At 46.4% G+C, this 20,768-nt stretch overlaps 2 protein-coding genes across 3 annotated transcripts in view; both read left to right on the top strand.

Annotated features, from left to right (window-relative positions):
• The first annotated feature begins 5,996 nt into the window (after positions 1–5,996).
• Positions 5,997–18,352, top strand: TARS2 (threonyl-tRNA synthetase 2, mitochondrial (putative)). Its single transcript, XM_012658869.1, has 18 exons — positions 5,997–6,148; positions 6,479–6,675; positions 7,400–7,523; positions 8,443–8,567; positions 9,041–9,158; positions 9,247–9,311; positions 9,587–9,665; positions 10,875–11,021; positions 11,200–11,298; positions 11,606–11,823; positions 12,300–12,462; positions 12,698–12,835; positions 12,991–13,068; positions 15,594–15,694; positions 15,905–16,006; positions 16,185–16,257; positions 16,849–16,963; positions 17,991–18,352. The coding sequence occupies exons 1-18, from the start codon at positions 6,083–6,085 to the stop codon at positions 18,137–18,139; spliced, it is 2,157 nt and encodes a 718-aa protein (XP_012514323.1). The 5' UTR covers positions 5,997–6,082; the 3' UTR covers positions 18,140–18,352.
• A 556-nt stretch (positions 18,353–18,908) lies between these two features.
• ECM1 (extracellular matrix protein 1) overlaps positions 18,909–20,768 on the top strand; it is a 5,535-nt gene continuing 3,675 nt past the window's right edge. Inside the window, exons 1-4 of one of the 2 annotated variants that reach the window (XM_012658868.1) lie at positions 18,909–19,065; positions 20,270–20,332; positions 20,413–20,514; positions 20,669–20,688. In XM_012658868.1, the coding sequence (XP_012514322.1) occupies positions 18,996–19,065; positions 20,270–20,332; positions 20,413–20,514; positions 20,669–20,688 (255 nt within the window). In that variant the 5' untranslated portion in view covers positions 18,909–18,995. Of the gene's footprint in view, positions 19,066–20,269; positions 20,333–20,412; positions 20,515–20,668; positions 20,747–20,768 lie in introns of both variants that reach the window. The other variant, XM_012658867.1, reaches the window with a different exon arrangement.

Below are 20,768 nucleotides of genomic sequence, written 5' to 3'. Positions count from 1 at the left end.
GGCACACAAAAAGGTGCCACAGACCTCTCATTTTGTCCCTTCCTGGTAATCACTTGCACTTTACTCTCTTCCAGCATTCCTTTGTTTTTTAAAAATCTTTGTCCTTAATATTTTGTTTCCAATTTAATAAAGTACGGTTTCCTTTGTTGTGTGGTTGACTTTTCCCCCTCATGTTGATCTTATCCAGATGGCCCCGTTGCCTTCTGCACCCAAGGTCACTGAAAGCAATCCGAGCCTCCTCGAAGATCTTCATGGCCTTGTGGGTTTTCTGTTTGTTCCTTTGTGTAAATTGAACTTTGGAAAGGGATGATGGGTGGGGCGAGATACAGATGTTCAGGGAGTAGTTTGTAATGAAGTGGGATATACCGTATGGATAATTATTTGTATGTGTCTTCAAAAGTTTGTACAGTTGTGAGCCAAGAAGCATTTTTAAAGTAAGCATAGTATTGGGGCGGGGGGGTAGTAGGGATCCTTCTGGCTATTTCTTTCCCTACATCTACCCTTCTTATTGCGTATTGGTAATCTGTCATACAGAAGCCACACTTGACCCTTCTGTCTTGCCCCATGCCTTTTTCATAATCTAGTGAGGCTTAATAAATGGAATGTTGGCTTTAAGGGGTAAAGAGGGATAGTCACTGAATCTGGGCCAGGCCTGGGTCACTGGCAGGGTAGAAGGCTCTAAATAGTAGCCTTGATTACATGAAGCAATGTCCATGTGTCACCAGACACTTAAGAAATCACAGTGGCCTGGGAACACACCCAGCAGGTAGGGTGTACCACTGTACTGGAATCTGGCTCACCCTTTTTTCCTTGTCCCTTCTCGGGGACCTTGACTTGCCCCCCCTGATTTCCATCTCTACCCCTAACGAACCAATAGCTTTTAGACTTTCTCGTTGGCCTTTCTAGGCATGTTATTGAAAATGCATAACTTCCTCTGCCTAAGTTGTTTTATTTAAGCCAATCTTGTATAGTGGGGATGAGTTATCCCCTCATGTATGTAGACATAGTAACACAAACACCATCAGAATGGGTTTTGGGGTATTGGGGCGTTTCTCATACTTGTTCATGAGTAACTGTATGGACAAGTCTGGTCAGCTGCTATTCACAATTGCTGAGTAATAACTCATTGAGGCTGCATAGACAAGGCTACAAGAGGGATACCAGTAAGAGATTGGCTCTTAAGTAAACATCCTATTCTCTCTTCCCCCCATGTAGAAGTAGAGAGAAGCTCATATGTTTTAAAGGAAAGGAGCAAGTGTAAAGTAAAACTAAATATCAAAGTTACTTTTGACTAATTGCTGGGGAAGGGAAGGAGAAACCTTTTTTGCTTAGTTATAAGTTTGAGGGGAAGGGGATAATAAATCTGAGATCTATTTAGAAACTGATAATTACAGTTACAGCCGTCCCTCTGTATCCATGGGGGATTGGTTACGGGACCCCACCAGATACCAAAATCTGTGGACAATTAAGTCCCTTATATAAAACAGTGTAATATTTATATGTAACCTACACACATCTTCCAGTATATTCCAAGTTGTCTCTAGACTACTTATAATACCTAATGCAATGTAAATGCTATGTAATACTGTTGTATTGGTTTTTAAAATTTGTATTATTTTTTATTGGTTTTTCCCCTGGATATTTTTGATCCGTGCTTCGTTGAATTCACAGATGCAGAACCCTGGGACGTGGGCTGACTGTACTTTATGATTTCATTTTTTATTCTGTTTTTTTTTTTTTGTCCTTTTGTTCACACCTAGGCAAGGGTCAGAAGTTAAGAATACAGATCTGGGTGGAGAGGCTGGTGAACTCTGCAGTGCCAACTGAGAAAACACAGGGTGCCGTTTTTTGTGTTTGACTCGAACGGGTGTTGGCTAAACCAGTCCACCACGTTTAGAAAATCAGATGTTTCAGGAACTAACTTCCCTATCCCCATTGTATCCCCTTATTTTCAGGAATTGCTCAAGTCCTTTGCCACATAATTTGTGGAAAAGAGGAGATAAAAGGACTTGAAATTTCCTACATTTTTCTTGAGGTGTTTTGAGTTGGGATGAGTAGAAAGAAAGCAGATGAACAGCACCCGCTTCCTCCATTCTCCCATCCCCTTGGCTGGGAGTCCTTTGCACCTACATGAGATAGCCAATCGTTGCCAAGCGTAGTAGTGATTAGTAAAGGATTAATTTGAAATTTGGTTATTTAGAAGTGGACTTTAGTTGTATACAGGTTGAGCATCCCAAGTCCAAAATGGAAAATTAAGATGTTTCAGCAGCATGACAAAGGAAATGATCACTGGAGGATTTCAGATGTTGGGATTAGGGATGCTCAACCGGTAAGTATAATACAAATATTTGAAAAAATTCAAAATCTGAAACACTTCTGGTCCCAAAGATTTCAGATAAGGGATACTCAACTTCTATTTCCTTCTATAGATGTATCACAGACCTTTTCTTTCAAAGTACTTTGCTCTTTTTTTTTTTTTTTTTAACTTTAGCATCAAACCTAAGTTGACACATCCTTGCACTGGTTCCTGTGTTTGGGAGATTTCCCTATATTTCCCCTGGTCTTGACCAGACAAATCAGGGTTTAAGAGATGGGGGAGTCTGTTTCGTTTTCTTCTACAGACTGAAGAGATGTTCTGGGGAAGGGAAATCTTAGTAGAGGCTTTGAATGAGCCCAAGGCTTTATTTTCAAAGTTCAGTTTATCCCCTGCCACTGGCAGGAGGCTTTCCCCTCTATTCACCCAGCAAATTTGGCTGGACATTCTATCCCATTGTGGTATCTTAAAGCAAATTTAAAGTAAAAGCTTGACCCCATCCTAGATCTTCCACTTACGTTACTAAGGATTTTTTTTTTTTTTTTAATAAATCTAACGTCCATACTACCTGGTGTGCCTTTTAGGCACCTGACTACTTCTTTGGGCCTCAAGAACATTTGGTGGCAGTGACCTAAACCTTTATATATTTTACCATATTAGATTTCCCTTTTTTTTTTTTTTCTACCTCCAATTCCTTTTCTACCTTTTCTGTGCAAGAAAATAGGAGGAAATTTGCTTCTAGGAGCTAAGATTTGGAGGTATGTGCTGATCCTCATGACAAGTAGAAAATGTATTTAACTTCAAGGGGGAGTATTCTTACATATAGTTCAAGGCTATAAAAACAATACCTTCTCAACTCAGGTTTTAGTCAACTTGGGGCGTCTATTCTATTAATAAAAGTGGAGTTAAGCCGAGCATTTCCTAAAATTTGGATAAGGATCTAGGACACCCTTTACTGAGGATTTCCTTTTCCTACACTTCTGTGGAAATCTAGCATTATTTCCTTCACACTTCTTTTTCCTCAACCTTAGTCTGGTAGAGAAAAGTAGGGATACACCTCTCTTGTTGGCTTTTAATTAGACCCACTTCTTCATCCTATATTAAAGATCTCTTTGGCCACAAGTATCTGAGCCTCTGAGTCCTGTACCCTGGAGAGGAAAAAGGAGCCGTGCTACCAAACATTGACAGATTAGTCAATGTCACGGTATGGCATAGCATAAACAATACAGGCTTTGGATTCAGGTAGACTGAGGCTTGACTCCTCTGAGAATCATTTTCCACATTTTAAAGGGAGCATAAAAATAGCTACTACTTGGCACAGTTCTGGGAATTAAATGAGTTAGTAAAGGCATAGCACTTGGCACATAGTAGGTGTTCAGCAGTATTCTGGTGGATTGGGGGAGAGGGTGGACAACAATATAAGTTTTAGGATAGATATTTCCCAGGCTATGTAACGGATTTAAAAAGTCTCTGAGGCTGTGAGACATAGGCTAATCACAAGTCAGAAGTTGTAGAAGAACCATTAATTAATGAATTGGCCTCAGCTTGTTCTTGCTTGCTTGCTTGTTACAGGGGATGGGATGGAACTTGACATTCCTTCCTCCACTGCAACACAAGTTACATAGGTGATGATGTGGTAGTTGATTAGTGGGCATCCCCTCGGCCCTCAGCTCACTGCACTGCACACGGTAAGCAGTCAGTAAATGAGGGATGAGTGTAGGGAGCTGCCATCTCAGGGCACCCTACTTATTTCACCATCCCTATCCTAACGAAAGAGGACAATGTAGAATGACTAAAGAAACTGTCAGTGTCTGTATCCTTTGAAGCTTCAAATCAATACAGTGATTGGTACATACTTAATTCAATAATTATTTATTGAGTGCCTACAATATAACCTCTCCCCCTTTGGTGCAGAGTCATGAGAATTCTGCAGTCATTACCCTTTCTGAATGCCATTTAAAAATTCTTACTACCTTCTCCCGAGCACGCACAGACACACACAAGTAATCCTTCTCTCCCACAGTCTTGTCTCTTTCTCTTTGTATTTCAGGGTGTCTAACATAACCAGAAGATGGAGCCAGGATCCAGAGTGGTGCTTATGACTCAGATCAACTGCCCTCCCCAGACAGAACTTCCGGCCTCTCTGGAAACCTAGATTAAACTGCTTTCTCTGACAGCTCTTCCTCCAGAACCCTTGATTCTATCACCATTGAAACTGCAGAACCAACTCTAACCATCCCCACCCCCAGGTGAGGGGAATGATTGGAATTACTGAGAGCCTGACAGTTGCCCCCAAATCCATGTCCTTTCATACTTTACTACAAATCTGACCATATTTCCATTTTTACTGTGTAAAATTAATCAAATATACCTACTCTTGTGTCCTAGATGTAGCAGGGAGAGGGAAGAGAAGGAATAAAGGAAGTTGAGAGCCGGGATGGGAATGAGAGGCAAAGGGCTTATGTAGGGAGCAGAAGGTTAACTAATCTAGTTAGGCACTTTTTTCTTTTCTTTTTTTTTTTTTTTTTTTGAGACAGAGTCTCACTCTTTTTGCCCGGGCTAGAGTGCCGTGGCGTCAGCCTAGCTCACAGCAGCCTCACACTCCTGGGCTTAAGCAATCCTTCTGCCTCAGCCTCCTGGGTAGCTGGGACTACAGGCATGCGCCACCATGCCCGGCTAATTTTTTCTATATATTTTTAGTTGTCCGATTAATTTCTTTGTATTTTTAGTAGAGACGGAGTCTCGCTCTTGCTCAGGCTGGTTTCGAACTCCTGAGCTCAAACAATCCGCCCGCCTCAGCCTCCCAGAGTGCTAGGATTACAGGCCTGAGCCACCGCGCCCGGCCCGGCACTTTTTTCTGAGGTGCTGGGAGAGTATATTGGAAGTAAACTCTTACTAGAAAAAGCATGGTGTGGTGGAAGAGTACAAGACTTGGATTCAGAAGCCAGCATCAGCACTTGCTGTTTGATTTTAAATCATTTACCTTCTCTGACCTTGAATTCCTCATCTGTAAGATTAAGAGGTCTCCAAAGTCCCTTTTAAGCATCATGAATATGAAGGGACTCAAAGAAGTGACCTTTGCAGATTCTTTGCTCCAGCCTTAAAGCTGTTATATCCATTTACCATAATTGCTTCTTGTTGCTGTTGCCCATTACCAAAAACCATGCACTATACTAGACGATTTACATAAAATTAAACTCCACAGTTGAGAGTGATACCATTATTATTCTCATTTTACAGTTGAAAAATTGAGGCTTAAAGAAATTAATAATTTACCCAAAATTACATAGTTAATGGCAGATCCAGAATTTACACTAGGTATATCTGGTTCCAAAGTTTATGCTTAGTCTTAACGCTTTTCTATCTGCTGTAAGGACCTTGCAAAAAAATATGGTTAAAGGGAAATTACTAACTACCATTTCCTGTCTGTTTTTCTCCCATTCTTGCCCTCAAAAGTTCACCGGCCCCTGTCGTCAAATCCACAGGACAACTTATTGCTCCTTTACTGTTTCAGCTGAAACGCTGCGGGTCTCAGGATTGCAGGCGTGTGTTACAGTGTCGGTCTTCCGGTCAGCCGGAACCACTAGCACAGCTGCTTGTGCTGTGTGGGGTGTACCCTGCGGAGTTCCTGGAGGTGGTGCCAGGCTAGAATGGCAGCTGTAGGAACCAATAGGCAGAAACATTGTTGGACCAGAAACCAATGAGGAATCTGGTGAAGGAGAAGCGGCGATAATCTGTTTGAGGATGTAGGCACAGGTCTGAAGGAACATGAGCTTGTATCGGAGATGGCAACGGCTCCGGCTCCCAGGGCTACAGGCCTGCGGGCTGCACACGGTGCGTGAGGTACCCAAAAATTCTGTACTGCATCGGACCCAGCCCAGCCAAAGCCCAAGGACGTATGTAGGCTCTCAACCCAGCCTCTCGCCACTACTCCTCTCCTCAGTCCCCCTTGTCTCCGGACAGGGCCGCCTTGCTGCTTGAGTCAGCGGTCTGAGAAGCGCAGAGCTTCGTAGGGCCCCCAGCCTAGGGCCCTGTATCACCCAATCACCTAAAAGACTAGAGATTAGGACCAAGGCCACTTAAATATCCACAAGCCCTGTCATCCCCAATCGTAAAAAGGAATGATGGGACCTGTGTTTCCTGCTAACGTATCTTTCCCTCCAGGCAGCTGTGCCGACCCCTCCGCACTGGTTGGCAGAACGGCTTGGCCTTTTTGAGAAGCTATGGGCTGCTCAGGTAAAGAGGTTAGCAAGCATGGCACAGAAGGAACGCAGAACTATTAAGATATCACTTCCTGGAGGCCAGAAGGTGGATGCTGTGGCATGGAACACAACCCCTTACCAACTAGCCCAGAAGATCAGGTACCAGGCCCATCCTGTACTTACTAGGATTATCCTCCCCCTTTACTTCCTGTGCACCTGAGCAGGGGAAGAAAACTTGATTTGCTTGTCCCTATTCCATCCCCATCGAAATAGCCTTTCTTGAGGATTTCTTTTATCTGTATTAGTTTCTGCATCAGAGTCTCTGCCCTTCCACTGGGGAAAGAAATGATAGGTATTATTGCTCTGTTAATTTGTTTCCTCTTTGCAAGTATAGAGTTGCTGACAGATTAGTCTCTCTCTTCCCCTGTGGATTGTAACCCTCTTTTTTAATTACTTTTTTATTGATACATAATTATACATATTTATGGGGTACATATGGTATTTTGATACATGCATACAATGTGTAATGATCAAATCAGGGTGTTTAGGATATCCATCATCTCAAACATTTATCATTTCTTTGTATTGGGAACATTTCAACTCTACTAGCTATTTTAAACTATACAATAAATTATTGTTAACTATAGTCACACTGCTGTGCTATCAAACACTGGAACTTATTCCTTCTGTCTAACTGTATGTTGTTCCCATTAGCCAGCCTCTCTTCATTCCCCATCCTTTGCAGCCTCTGTTAACTATCTACTCTCCACCTCCATGAGATCAACTTTTTTAGCTCCCATATTTGAGTGAGAACATGCAATGTTTGTCTTTCTGTGCCTTGTAACCCTGTCTTTTCCTTCATCCCCACCTTCCACTGCTGAAGTTCAACACTGGCAGATACTGCAGTGGCTGCTCAAGTGAATGGAGAATTTTATGATCTGGAGCGGCCCTTGGAGACAGATTCCGATCTCAGATTTCTGACATTCGATTCACCAGAGGGGAAAGCGGTAAGTTTCTTTCTTATCAGGGATGCAGTGGCTACTAAACTAAAAGATATTTAAGCAGGAAATGCGAACATTTCTTTTGCCTCAATTTCTCCATTTGCAGATGATAGGGAGACCTACCACAGACTGTCTTGACGATCTGACTATTCCCGGCTAATCTGAAAATTTATGATGAAAGTTTTTACTTAGCTTTGGTCTAGTAAGCAAATGTTTGTGCTAGTGAACGGAAGGGATAATATATTGAAAAACAGAAGGATAATATGCCAGTTCAGCCCCCTCAACTCTTGAGTACATACATTATAAGTCATCTGTAGTGTATATTCACTTCTAACATGGCTTCCACAACTGAGCACACAACCTGGCCACCTTCCCACTTTGTCCTCTTCATGTCAGGTTGGGTAACACAGACCTTGTCTATTAGCATCCAGAAAAATGGAGTTCTCATGTCATCTTTGTGTAAATAGTGACCAGATCCTAGAGAAGTAATTGTATTGCTCTAGATTACTGGCATAGAAAAAAAAAAAATAGGACTAAAAGCCCTGAGGAACTACTGTCTTAAGAAGATAGTTTATTCTGAAGCCCAGAAAGGTTATAGGAGCAGCAGAAGATGACTGACTGGCCTCCTGGTTCTTTGCTCCAGGAGTGGGAAACACCAAGGACTGAGGGGTAGAGCTGGGGCTTCTGTGCACTGAAAGAAAAAAAGATACTGGCCTTGTGCTTTCTTTCCTATGCAGTCTTTTTTTTTTTTTTTCTTTTATCTTTTACTATTTAGTGGTCACCTCCCAAAGTCAACATTCTCCATGTTGTCGTAGTTATTCCTAGAGCCATATTGGTTTTCCCACCAGCTTCTCTGAGGAAGAGAAGAGAGATCCAGGGATTAAGGGAAAAGTTTATCAACTTATAAACTTTCTTGTGAACCCAGGTGTTCTGGCACTCCAGCACCCATGTCCTCGGGGCAGCAGCTGAACAATTCCTAGGTGCTGTTCTCTGCCGAGGTCCGAGTACAGAACGTGGCTTTTACCATGATTTCTTCCTGGGAAGGGATCGGTGAGTAATGCAAGGAAGGAAGAGGAGGATTCTGGGGTGGTTTCTGAGGCCCTTTTCAGGGGTCCCAAGCATGTTCAATTTGGAAGAGAAAGCTGGAAGAGGGCTTCTGTAGGCCTCAACTATGACATGGGTACCACATTCTCCACTAGTCCATGTCCCTCCTCTTCTGGCTAACTCTGCTTAAAACTTACCTTCTTAGCCTTCATGAATTCAAATATTATTTCATCTTCTCATTACTATTCTAATTTTGTCCATTTCCCACATCCTGCTTTTAACTTCATGCATAGAACTTTTTCTCCAGCTGTAAAATATGTAACCTGACTTCCTATTTATGTTTTCTGAGTTTGTCTTTGCCAATAATTTTAGATTTTTTTCCTAAAAGGCAGGACGTCATCCCCTAGCTAACAGATGTGTCGCCCAGGTGATTGATGCATCCTACAGGATTGCAAACCAACCAACTCTCCTTTTTCCAGGACAATCCGGGGCTCAGAGCTACCTACTCTGGAGCGGATTTGCCGGGAACTTACAGCCGCTGCTCAACCCTTCCGGAGGCTAGAGGCTTCCCAGGATCAGCTTCGCCAGCTCTTCAAGGTAGGGTGGAGGGAAGAGGTGGCTCTCTCCCAGGACATCTTTGTGGGGATAAAGACTTATCTTGAGTCTTCCCTCTACCTTCTTCCAGGATAACCCCTTTAAGCTTCACCTGATTGAGAAGAAAGTGACAGGTCCAACAGCAACAGTATATGGGTAAGAGTTGTCAAGAGTAAGGGAAATAGAGAGAGGTGGGGAAGCACTGAAGAAGGCCAGAAATGGGATAAGGGAAGGAAGATAGATAGCAATCTGTGTTGTTCTAGAAAAAGAAATAGGACCAGGAATTGATTTTTATTTGCCATTGCTCTCTCTGTCTATAGAACAGTTTCTTCCTTTTCACTTCCTTTTTCTGTCACCTAAAGGCCATGAAAGGGAGAAAACTAAAAGCTCAAGAATCTGGAAATCATTAACTGGCCTCTTCTTTCTCCCAGGTGCGGCACATTGGTTGATCTTTGCCAAGGCCCCCATCTTCGGCATACTGGACAGATTGGAGGACTAAAGCTGCTGACGGTCAGTTGTGGGAGCAGAGTTAGGTTAAGACTCCTGTTTTCACTGGAGTGAGCAGGAGAATGGGAAGATGATCCCTTCTCTCAGTCCCTTCTCTACTCCTATAGCTAAAGGGAGAATCCAGAAGGAGAAAGATACTTAGACCTCACATTCTAGAAACTCCCAGTTTGATGGCAGTTACTGGACACCCTGCCAGGGCCCAGAAGCCTGTCCAGATCCCCACTGACATCTGTGTTCAGGCAGATGGAATAGGAGTGCATGAGCAGGCTAAACACGGTCATATAGGGAAGGCTCCTGGAGAGAGGAGGCATGGTCCAGGGGGACAGATGAACACCATTTGACAGACACAAAGACAACACCTTAAGTCAAGGGCATGCCTTTTGTGAAAATATGTTCCTGGACAAGATGAGTTACTAGATGGGATAGGAGCAAGGAGCAAGGAGACAGGCAGATGCCTAAAGCAAAAAGCCCTGAACTGAAAACGTAGCCATCTGCACTTGGCCCTCACTCTGCACTAATGAGGTATGTAGCCTTCAGTAAATCTCTTTACTCATTTTCTCCATCTATAAAATGAGGTTATTAATTCCTTCTTGTCCTACCAGTAAATCTACCTCATAAAGACAATGAAAACCAACTGATGCCAGAGACCGTGAGGAAAAGTTAAAAAGTACTGTAAAATGTAGGCTGTTTTGTATTAGTACTATTATTAAAGGAAAGCACAAGCAGAGGCTTTTGAATTTCATGTGGCCAAGAATAGGATGTGGTATAGAAAACTGATTTTTCTAGTAGCTGTATGGGATATTGATAAGGGGCGGGATAGACCGACATTTGACCAGAGCTTATGGTTAATCCCCTAAGCAGTCATTTATTCGAAGAGGAAGGAACTAAGTACAGGGGTACTGCTCAGGCAGTGGTAGTGAGAATGGGGAGAAAAAGAGGAGGCAGAGTAAGGTTAGGCTTGACTAGGATGTGTATTGGAGTCAAGAGTCAGGCAACTCCAAGGCTGTAAACATGGAAGAGGTGTGTCTAGAGGATCGGGGTGTCCATCCTACTGGTGGTGATGGTGGGAAAAGGAGTGAGAGAGCTGAGACGGGATCATTGTCAACTGGTGTACCTGTGATGCTTACACTGAGAGTATTATATGAGGCTTGAAAGAGAGGTTGGGTGCCTTCGGTCCTTGTCTTTCCTTTGAGTTCCTATGTCCTCCCACAGAACTCATCATCCTTGTGGAGGTCTTCGGAGGCCCCAGAGACATTGCAGAGAGTATCAGGGATTTCCTTTCCCACAGCAGAGTTACTGAGCGCTTGGGAAGCATGGAGAGAAAAAGCAGAGTTGCAGGACCACCGGCGCATTGGGAAGGTACAGAGACTGGGAAGATGAGGAGGGGTGGTAATAAGGGTTGGAGAAAGAGGAAGGAACATGGTTGTGAAGTTGAGAGCAGATTCAGTTAAACAGGCTGAGCAGCTCCATCAGTTTCTTCTGGGTTCTAAATCCACTCCTCTCCCTTTGAAATGACCATTGCCATTCCTGACCCCAGGAACAGGAGCTCTTCTTCTTCCATGACCTGAGCCCCGGGAGTTGCTTCTTCCTGCCACGAGGAACAAGGGTGTATAATGCTTTGGTGGCATTTATCAGGGTAAGGGGGACCCAAATCCAGGGGAAAGAAGACCAGGGAGGGGCTGAGGGCCTAGAAGAAGCTAAGGTGTTTGAGTTAAACGAGGTGGGTTGGAAGCATAAACATAAATATTGCAAAGTGCTGGTGACCTTTAGCAAGGTACTACAATTATGTGGTCTGCAGTGGGGGAGCATAGAGATGGGATGTGTATTTAATATTAAATAGGTTGTGGCTGTGATCCTGAGTGCCCAGGAGAGTCACACCGCTGCCACCCTGCCTCCTGTCTTCGCAGTTACTCTGACCTCCATGTCTGTATCCTCTTCTCCAGGCTGAGTATGCTCGTCGCGGTTTCTCAGAGGTGAAAACCCCCACACTGTTTTCTACAAAACTCTGGGAACAGTCAGGGCACTGGGAGCATTATAGGGAAGACATGTTTGCCCTGCAGCCCCCAGGCTCTGACAGGCCTGCCAGCTCCCAGAGTGACCACCCTGCCAGGCTTCCCACAGACACGCTTGCCCTCAAGCCCATGAACTGCCCTGCACACTGGTAAGCTGGGAGCCAGGAGGCCTGGGTCCTCCTGGGGTTAGGGTTACAGCTGGGTTGCTAAAAAGTAACAGAAAGCACCTTGGGAAAAGTATTGGGACACCTGATTTGAGTCTTGAATCTGCCCTCTAGCTAACCACATGAACTTGAGAAAATCATCATGCCTCTTTAGGCCTTAGTCTCCTTGCAAGTAACGTCAAGGATTTGAAGTTGCTATCTAAGGTTCTAGCCCATCACAGAACAGAGGCACTGTAAATGATGTCTCTTATTGTGTTATTGAGAAATTCACTTTTAAACCAGGCAGGACTCAGGCTGTGATGAGAGGGATTGACAGGCCTCAGTGGCAGGATGTGCTAAGGCCGGAGAAGGCGTTAGCTGACAATGCAGAAAAAGTAGGCAAGCAGATTGGGTGGGGCGCAATCTTCAGGGGCTAGTTCTCCCTGTGGCCCTGACCCCTGCACTCCCCACCCCAACCTCAGCCTGATGTTTGCCCACCGGCCCAGATCCTGGCGGGAGCTGCCCCTGCGACTGGCTGACTTCGGGGCCCTGCACCGAGCCGAAGCCTCTGGCGGTCTCGGGGGACTGACCCGGCTGCGGTGCTTCCAGCAGGATGATGCTCACATTTTTTGTGCACCAGATCAGGTGGCCCTTCCCTGGCTCCATCAAACCTTCTCTAGACCACCTGCCATTCTCTCTGTGAACCTCCGACATTCCTGACCTTCAGTTGCCCTCTGTGTATACTACAATTGAGCTACATTCTACCCCCAGTTTTCTTCTGCTGCCTTTCTATGTTTTTGTCCCCTGTTTCGCCCAGACTACCCTCATCCTAGATCTCTAGCTGGTACACAGCTCACCCACCCTTATTTTCTGCCCCCAGCTGGAAGCAGAGATCCGAAGCTGTCTTGATTTCCTCCGCTCTGTCTATGCTGTCCTTGGCTTCTCCTTCCACCTGGCATTGTCCACTCGGCCTTCTGGCTTCCTGGGAGACCCTTGCCTTTGGGACCAGGCTGAACAGGTGAGCAAGAGGTGGGGAAACAGAGGCAGATAAACCACTCTCTAGTGGAAAGGGGTGGGGGGTACAGTAACCATGGTGCTCAGATAGAGGCAAATGCTGAGGGGGTCATGAAGTCTAAGATAATATATTCCTCTCTTGTCTCATTCCCTCTAAAGGTCCTTCAACGGGCTCTGGAAGAATTTGGAGAACCCTGGGACCTCAACTCTGGACATGGTGCCTTCTATGGGCCTAAGGTAAGCTGGGGACCCTAGTTAGTGTTTCATTTATTTATTTTTATTTTATTTTATTTTTTATTTTTATTTCAGAGTATTACGGGGTTATATTTTGCTTTGCTTTATTTAATATTTAGTAGATACAAAGAAATATTTTTAAACTTATGTAGGATATAAAGAAGAAAAATACATTTCCTGCTCCCATGGAACTTGGTCTAGTGAGGGCTGTGGAAGGTAAATAGGCCATGTCAGTGCTGTGGGATCAGTGTTGTGTAGATACTAAGGGAGCATGTTGGGGCGGGGGCAGGGGATTAGCATACTCCGGGGGTCAGGAAAGGCTTCCTGCAGGACTCACTTTCCAGTCTGAAAGGTGGGTCATTGTTGGCCAAGTAAAGAGGTGTTTCAGGAGAGAAGAGTGCAGTCAGAGGCTGGAGGTAGGGATTAAAAGTCACGTGGCAAGTTGGAAGAAGTGAAGAAGTTAGGGGAAAATAGGACTGAACAGTGTCTGCTGGATTCAATAAGAAGCCTATTAGGATTTTTGTTTTGTTTTGTTTTCCGAGACAGAGTCTCACTGTGTTGCCCTGGCTAGAGTGCCATGGCGTCATCCTAGCTCACAGCAACATCAAACTCCTGGGCTCGAGCGATCCTTCTGCCTCAGCCTCCCGAGTAGCTGGGACTACAGGCATGTACCACCATGCCCGGCTAATTTTTTCTATGTATTTTTAGTTGTCCGATTAATTTCTTTGTATTTTTAGTAGAGACGGGGTCTCGCTCTTGGTCAGGCTGGTTTCGAACTCCTGAGCTCAAACAATCCGCCCACCTTGGCCTCCCAGAGAGCTAGGATTACAGGCGTGAGCCACCACGCCCGGGCTATTAGGTTTTGAAGGACCATTTTCAGTAACGTGGGACCTGAGGGTGGAGTCAGACAGCAGTGAATGAATGAATATAACTCTTTCAAGAAGTTTGGCTCTTATAAAGGCAAAAGAGTGTAACTGAAGGGACCTAAGTAATCAAAAGACAGATTTTTATGAAGGGAAAGATTTGAGAATGTTTAAATGCTATGATGAGAGGAAGCCTATTTTGGAGAGAGAAATGGAAGTTTTGAGAGAAGGGGTTACAGTAGAAGGAATTTCCTTGGGAGGGTTGGGGTGTGCTTGAGAGCCCTTCACAGAAGGGACCACCATTGCCATTGTATCTGTAGTGGAAGGAAAGGCTGAGGGTAGATGCAAGGAAGTTTACAGGTGTGGTGACAAGAAGTCGAGGTATTTTCTCATCCCATGATATCAATTATGTGAATTCTCCATGAGGTAGGAGGCAGAATCATTTGCTGATTTGGGAGTGGGGGAGAGGAGAGTTGTCAGTGAGTGGGATGAAGACATGGAGAGAGAGGAAATTACTCAGAAACTATTATATGAACCATACAGGTGAACTCTTTTGGGTGCTCAATAACTGCTCTGCACTATGCTGGGGTAATGTGTATATTCCTGATTTTTATGTCCCAAATGTCTGCTCTAGCGCATGGTATTTATTTAGCTGCTCAATAAATAGTCAATGAAAATATGAAAGAGTAATGAAAATGTGTTTTATTCGTCAATTTCAGCAATAATACTAGGAAAGTAAAATATTTATGTTACTAAGAAGAAAAAGGTTCAGAGAGGCTAAACAGTATGCTCAGGGTTACAGAGATTATAGTCAATGATAAAGTATATTATGTTAAATCAATCTAATAAATTGTTTGCTAAGATACCATTTTTAAAAAGAGAAAGAGAAGAGAAATCTTGAAAATCCCTGAGGAGAACGGGGCAGAGAGCCAATTAATGCAGCCAAAAGGTTGGTGGCAGCAGCAAGGGACTAGTTCAGTCTCGAAACAGTAACTTTCATGGTGCCATCAACCTCTGCTTTTGCATCTGTGTGGTATGTGACATGTTGGGCAGCAATAAGCAGTTCTATTCCAGGTAGGAAGCTAAGGGGCTGCCAGGGTGGGGGTTGCCAGGTGGATGTGATGGAAGAACAACTATCGGTACAAGAGGAACCAGGGAGAATGGTTACAGCTGCATGGGGAAAGAAACAGAGGTGGGAGGGGTCTGGGAAGGAAAAAAGAATTAAGGAATCTGCGGGTCGAAGAGTGAGTAGTAGGAATAATTGTCACATCTGGCAGACCAAGAAACAGTAATCAGAGTGGGGTGTTTGGTGGACCGTTTTCAGAGGTACAGCCCTTGGGGGAAATGATAGGATGAAGGGTGTGTAGCCACAGTGTGGCTGGGGGTGAAGGTGTCTGAGATGAGGAGCTCAAGCAATTGAGAGGCCAGCGTATGGACGTCCCCTAATATTATAACACCATTATTAAGTGGAGAGAGCTGTTGAGAACCACTGCAAGTGGTTCAGAGCAAGTGAAGCAGAGTGAGGTAGATGGGTAGAGTATGGTACAGTGGGTGACATGACTTTTCAAACAGCCTGGATCACGGGTAAGTTAAAGGGTGGGATGGCGTGGATAACGGCGGGTTCTGGTTCTGGTTGCTCTCATGCCTCCCATCTGTCTCCTCTAGATTGATGTGCACCTCCACGATGCCCTGGGTCGGCCCCATCAGTGTGGGACAATCCAGCTTGACTTCCAACTGCCCTTGAGATTTGACCTCCAGTTCAAGGGGTATGGACCGTTGCCCCATCCCTTTTTCCCTCAATAGCCCATGGAATAGGTCTACAGCTCCCCCTCTACCTTGGACCCTAAAAACTTAAACCAAATCCTCCATGCTCTCCCCTGCCAGAGCTGCATATTTCTTGAAAACTGGAAGGTGATCTTGGGTGCACAATTTGTGACACTTCTGCCATTCCACCTATTCCCCTTTTTCCTTCCAAGGCAGGCGGGGGCCCTGGAGCGTCCAGTCCTCATTCACCGAGCAGTGCTCGGTTCTGTGGAAAGGCTGTTGGGAGTGCTGGCAGAAAGCTGTGGGGGAAAATGGTGAGACCACTGACCCTGGATTTCTGTTCTGGCCCTCAGACCAGATCGTTCATGCTCCGGATCCTGTTCCCCCTTCATATGCCAGCTTCTCTTTCCTTCTCAAATCCGCTCCCTGCAGCCACACTTGTGGCCAGAGCCAGAATGAATAATTTGCCCTCATCTGTTCTCTCCCAACCAGGCCACTTTGGCTATCTCCGTTCCAGGTGGTGGTCATCCCTGTGAGGACTGAGCAAGAGGAATATGCCAGGGAGGTGAGGAGTTGGGGCCAAGAAAAGGGGCAGAAGCAGGACCAGTAGGGAGTCTGGTGCCCACAGTGGGTAGGAAGAGGCCGTGCAGGGTGGTGGAACGGGCATAGCACTTGGAGCCACAGGACTGGGTTTCAGTGGCCCCTTCCTATATGCTGAAAATTCCACATCTAAAAAAATGAGACTAATCTCTGCCTTGTGGAGATGTGTAAAAGTTACATTAACAGACGTTAAACACTGCCAACAGAGCACTTGGCACAAAAGTGGGCTTGGGGAAATGTTGGCTTCATTTTTGCTTCCTAGAGAGAACTGGCAGTACCAGAGTTGAGCACTTGTGGCTAGAAGCAGGCGAAGTCCAGGGAATAACTGAGGGCTCATCTCGAGTAGGAAGCAGACAGAAAAGTCGTTGGGAAGGGGGTGGTGATGGGGAGGAGGGCTCAGTGTAGAGATGAGACGTGGAGAGGTTGTCAGAACTGGAGAACACCGAGGCAGGGGAAGGAGGAACAGATGGGGGGATTGAGGATGAGTGGCATCAGATTGCTCTAGCTCCTCAGCATTCCAGTACGTTAACTTCCTGTCACCAAACCTCTGTCCCAGGCACAACAGAGCCTGCAGGCTGCAGGACTGGCCAGCGACCTGGATGCTGACTCTGGACTGACCCTCAGCAGGAAAGTCCGCCGGGCCCAGCTTGCCCACTACAACTTTCAGTTTGGTAAGTGAGTGGGTCAGCCTAGGACCCCAGAGCCATGTGTTCTTCCACCCACCCTCTGCATTCTTTCTATGAAGTCTACTAAGTTTGGTTCTCTGCATATTTGGGTTAACCAGGGCTCATTACCTGAGCTGGGTAGGAGCCAGGATTCAGAACACCTGACTCATTTGAGCCCTGTTTTCCTTCATACCGCCCCCACCCCCCCATAACCACTTCAGACCCTCAGAACACTTTTCCTTTTGTTAATCCCACTCTAGCTCTTGTTGTCTGTTAGGGTAATTAACCAAGGAAGCATCAGAGAGAAAGGGACAGGAAGGGTTAATAAGGCATTAATTAATTAGCCTTGTTTATTCTAGACCTAGATGGCGTGAGCCCTAAGGGATGAGGAGAAAGGCCTTAAGGACAGTAGTCTAGCTCTGGCATGCTCCTGCTTTTTTTATTTTCCAGGGTTCAGAGCTCTAACTTGAAAGCAAGAAACAGAAACTCCTTAGCCAGATTACTGGATTCTCTAGTTTTACACACCCTACTCACCCTGCGAACACTTAGAGCAAATTGTGCCACAATCCTGTACATACATACTTGTACATGTTTGTTCCACCCCTACCATCTTCCCCTTCCTCTAATCCCCACCACCACCAAATACACACACACACACACACACACACACACACTCTCTCACTCTCTCTCTTTTTCCTCTCTCTCTCTCTCTCTCTCTCTCTCTCTCTCTCTCTGTGTCTGGGTCTCAATCTGTTTGTCTTTTTCTGCCGGACTCCAGTGTCTCTGACCCCTGGGCTCCTGACGGAAAGTGATAAGGCATGCAGGGGCTGGAACATTCCCCTGTCTGCTCAGGATGATCAGGGAACTGGAGAGCAGACACAGCTAAATATATCCTTTCTTTGAACCATATCTGGGCTCTGCTCCCACCCTTCCTAAAGATTTAGGTCTCTTAAATTTCTGCATAGCAAAAGGAAATACCCCATGTGGATGAATTTGCCCTGAAATTCCTAAACTTCCCTTCCTCTTCCTGCAGTGGTTGGCCAGAAAGAGCAAAGTAAGAGAACAGTGAACATTCGGACCCGAGATAATCGTCAGCTTGGGGAGTGGAATTTGACTGAGGCTGTGCAGCGGCTGGTGGAACTACAGAACACCAGGGTCCCAAATGCTGAAGAAGTTTTCTGAGCCTTTGTACATAGATGAAGCAAAGACCGACCAAAAGAGCCATTAGCCTCCAGTAACATGGGAGACCGCAACCTAACTGACAGTCTAGAGTCCCCCAGCATCCTCAGAACTCATATGGAGGCATGTGTCTGCTCTCCTGAAAAGAGCCTTGGTTTGGGGACCCCACAAAGGGAGGGAGGCTTTGGCTGTTTGGATGTGAGGAGAGTGAAACTAAAAAATAAATAAACTTGAAGCTGTTGGGTATGTGTCTTCATCTCTGACTCCTGAGAGAGAGGATAAAAGGAAGTTCTACTCTACCTCTCTCCTTTTTGTCCCAGAGAGTTGGAGAAATTGAAAAAGGACAGCCTAGATCTCTTATGGTAGGGGAGCTCCCTTGGATAGCTGTCCTGTTCCCCGCTGTAAACTCTTAGTGCCCTGTTTCCCCAACCCCAGTTCAATAGGTTGTCAGATCCCTTTTCCACAGAAGGCAACGTGCAGACAGAGAAATTGAGGCACAGACTAAGGGCTCAAACATCTCTTGCTCCATGATTCTCTGAATCAGTTTCTCTTGGGGTCATAGGAATGCTCCCCTCCCATCACCCCCATTCTTCTCAATCCTCTGAAGAGGCTTCAGGGTGACTTTGGGAGGAGTGGCCACCAGAGGAGGAGCAGCTGGGACTGAGTCATGGCCGGAAGCTAAGGAGGGCGGGAAATAGCACCAGAAGGCCATATAAAGAGGAGAAGAGGCAGCCCTGAAGTTCGCAGCAGCAGTAACAACAACCAGAGAAGCAGGCTTCCAATAGCCCGGCCCTTCAAATCTAGATCTGCCAGAGAGAACCCACCTTCTGGGTGGCCAGTGACCAGACCTTACCCCAGGATGGGGACTGTGTCCAGAGCAGCCTGGGTCTTGGCCTGTTTGGCTGTCGCTTCTGCCGCCTCCGAGGGAGGTGAGTTGGGGGGGTCAGCACGGGCAGCGGTCTGGGTCCAGACATGCCAGACAGCTCATCCCCAGCAGCATGATTCTCTATTTGGCCTCCCTTTTCCGGGCAGGCCTACTGGGAACCTGGGCACTGAAGCCTTTAGCCAGGGAAGTGGGGGCAGGGGCACAGGAGGGGCTCCTAGAGGTTGCTGCCAAGAAACACCAAATTGAAGTCAAGTGGACAACTGAGGGGGCGGGCAGATTCCCAGGGGAAGGGACCTCTGCTGAGGAGGATGCCATTAGGCAGGTAGGATGTATGTAGGGAGGGAAAAGGGGCCCTCAGGCTGCTCAAAACTGGCTTGCAGACTCACGGAGCCCCAACTGAATCCCTGTCTGATCAGAGGAGGGGAGGGGCGTCCATCCACAGACCCACCCTCTGTCTAGCACATACACATTCTTTATCTGCTTTTTCCTTTTGTTTTCTTACTTGTTTTGCCTTTGCTCACAGAGCCACTGATCTTTATCTGGTTTGATGCCTGAACAAAACAAGAACTTCTGAGGGAAACTTTTGGGAGAATGTCAATAGGTCTAGTCTGTATCTCTGTAAAGCCCTGTGTCATTGTCCCTCCCAGTTCCTAGTCTCTTGTGCCTGCAGATTCACTACAATTGATTCTCTTCCCTGTGCCTGTCCCAGTCCCTCAGGTCCTAAACTGAGACCTAAACTAAGGAGGAGCTGAGACTAGCTGAGGGGGGCACTGAAACTTCTGGATGGGCTCCTTACCTGAAAGATGTTTAAAGACATTTCAAGGGCCTGGAGGAGGAGGTGGGCAGGTGAGGATCCAACCAGCTCAAGTCTGGACTTTTTCCTCTGAAAGCCAGAGAAACATCACCGCAGAGGCTGTGAGGACAACCCACAAGCCCTGAGGGAAAGACACTAGCAGAGGAAATTAGGGCCTCCCTCCTCAGCTCCGTATGTCACGTTCCCTTTAGGCCCAGCCTCTAAGCCAGGTAGAAGCAGAGCTACAGAACGTCACGGGCTTTCTCAGAACCCAGTAGGTCATGCCTAGATGTGTTCGGGGTTGGAGGATTAGGGGACACGGGGCAGGTGGACACAGAGGGGTTTCTCGTGTCTCGGTTCTCTCTCTCACACTCTTGACCTCCACAGCTTCCCCATCCCTTGCTCAGGGATATGCTCCCCATAGCTGCCCCTGACTTGCCCTTCCTCCCTCCAGGCCTCAAGGGTCCAGGGCAAAGGGAGCTGAGGCCGGAGCACTTCAGGCAGCACCTTCACGAAGGTAAGAGTTTGGGGGAGCAGCATAGGATTGGGAGTCTGGGAGGAGCCGTGGGCTCTGACTGTCTCCCCTCCTGCCTCTAGTTGGCTATGCAGCACCCCCCTCCCCACCTCTGATCCAAAGCCTTCCTATGGATCACCCTGACACCTCTCAGCATGGCCGTCCCTTGGAGGGACAGAGGGGAGGTAAGACCACCACACACCTTCTCAGTTACCCCTCCAGGTTCCTAAACCAGCCTACCTCTGCTCTTCAGATAGAGAGGAGGAAAGAGGCCCCGCCCCCTCTCCTGGCCCTCGCTAGGAGAAAGGGTGGGCTGCTCACACCCTCCCCATTCTGTAGTGCAGCCCCCTCACCCTCAGGAAGCCATCCCTGCCCAGGAGGAAGAGCTGCCCCCTCCACAATTCCCTGGAAAGAAAGGTGAGTGCTCACCCACTCTCTT

This window comes from Propithecus coquereli, unplaced genomic scaffold (genome assembly GCF_000956105.1).
Source record: "Propithecus coquereli isolate 6110/MARCELLA unplaced genomic scaffold, Pcoq_1.0 Scaffold59, whole genome shotgun sequence".
In the NCBI taxonomy this organism is placed as follows: Eukaryota; Metazoa; Chordata; class Mammalia; order Primates; family Indriidae; genus Propithecus; species Propithecus coquereli.
The sequence above is the reverse complement of the archived record's forward strand: the minus strand, read 5'-3'. Positions and strand labels throughout refer to the sequence as shown.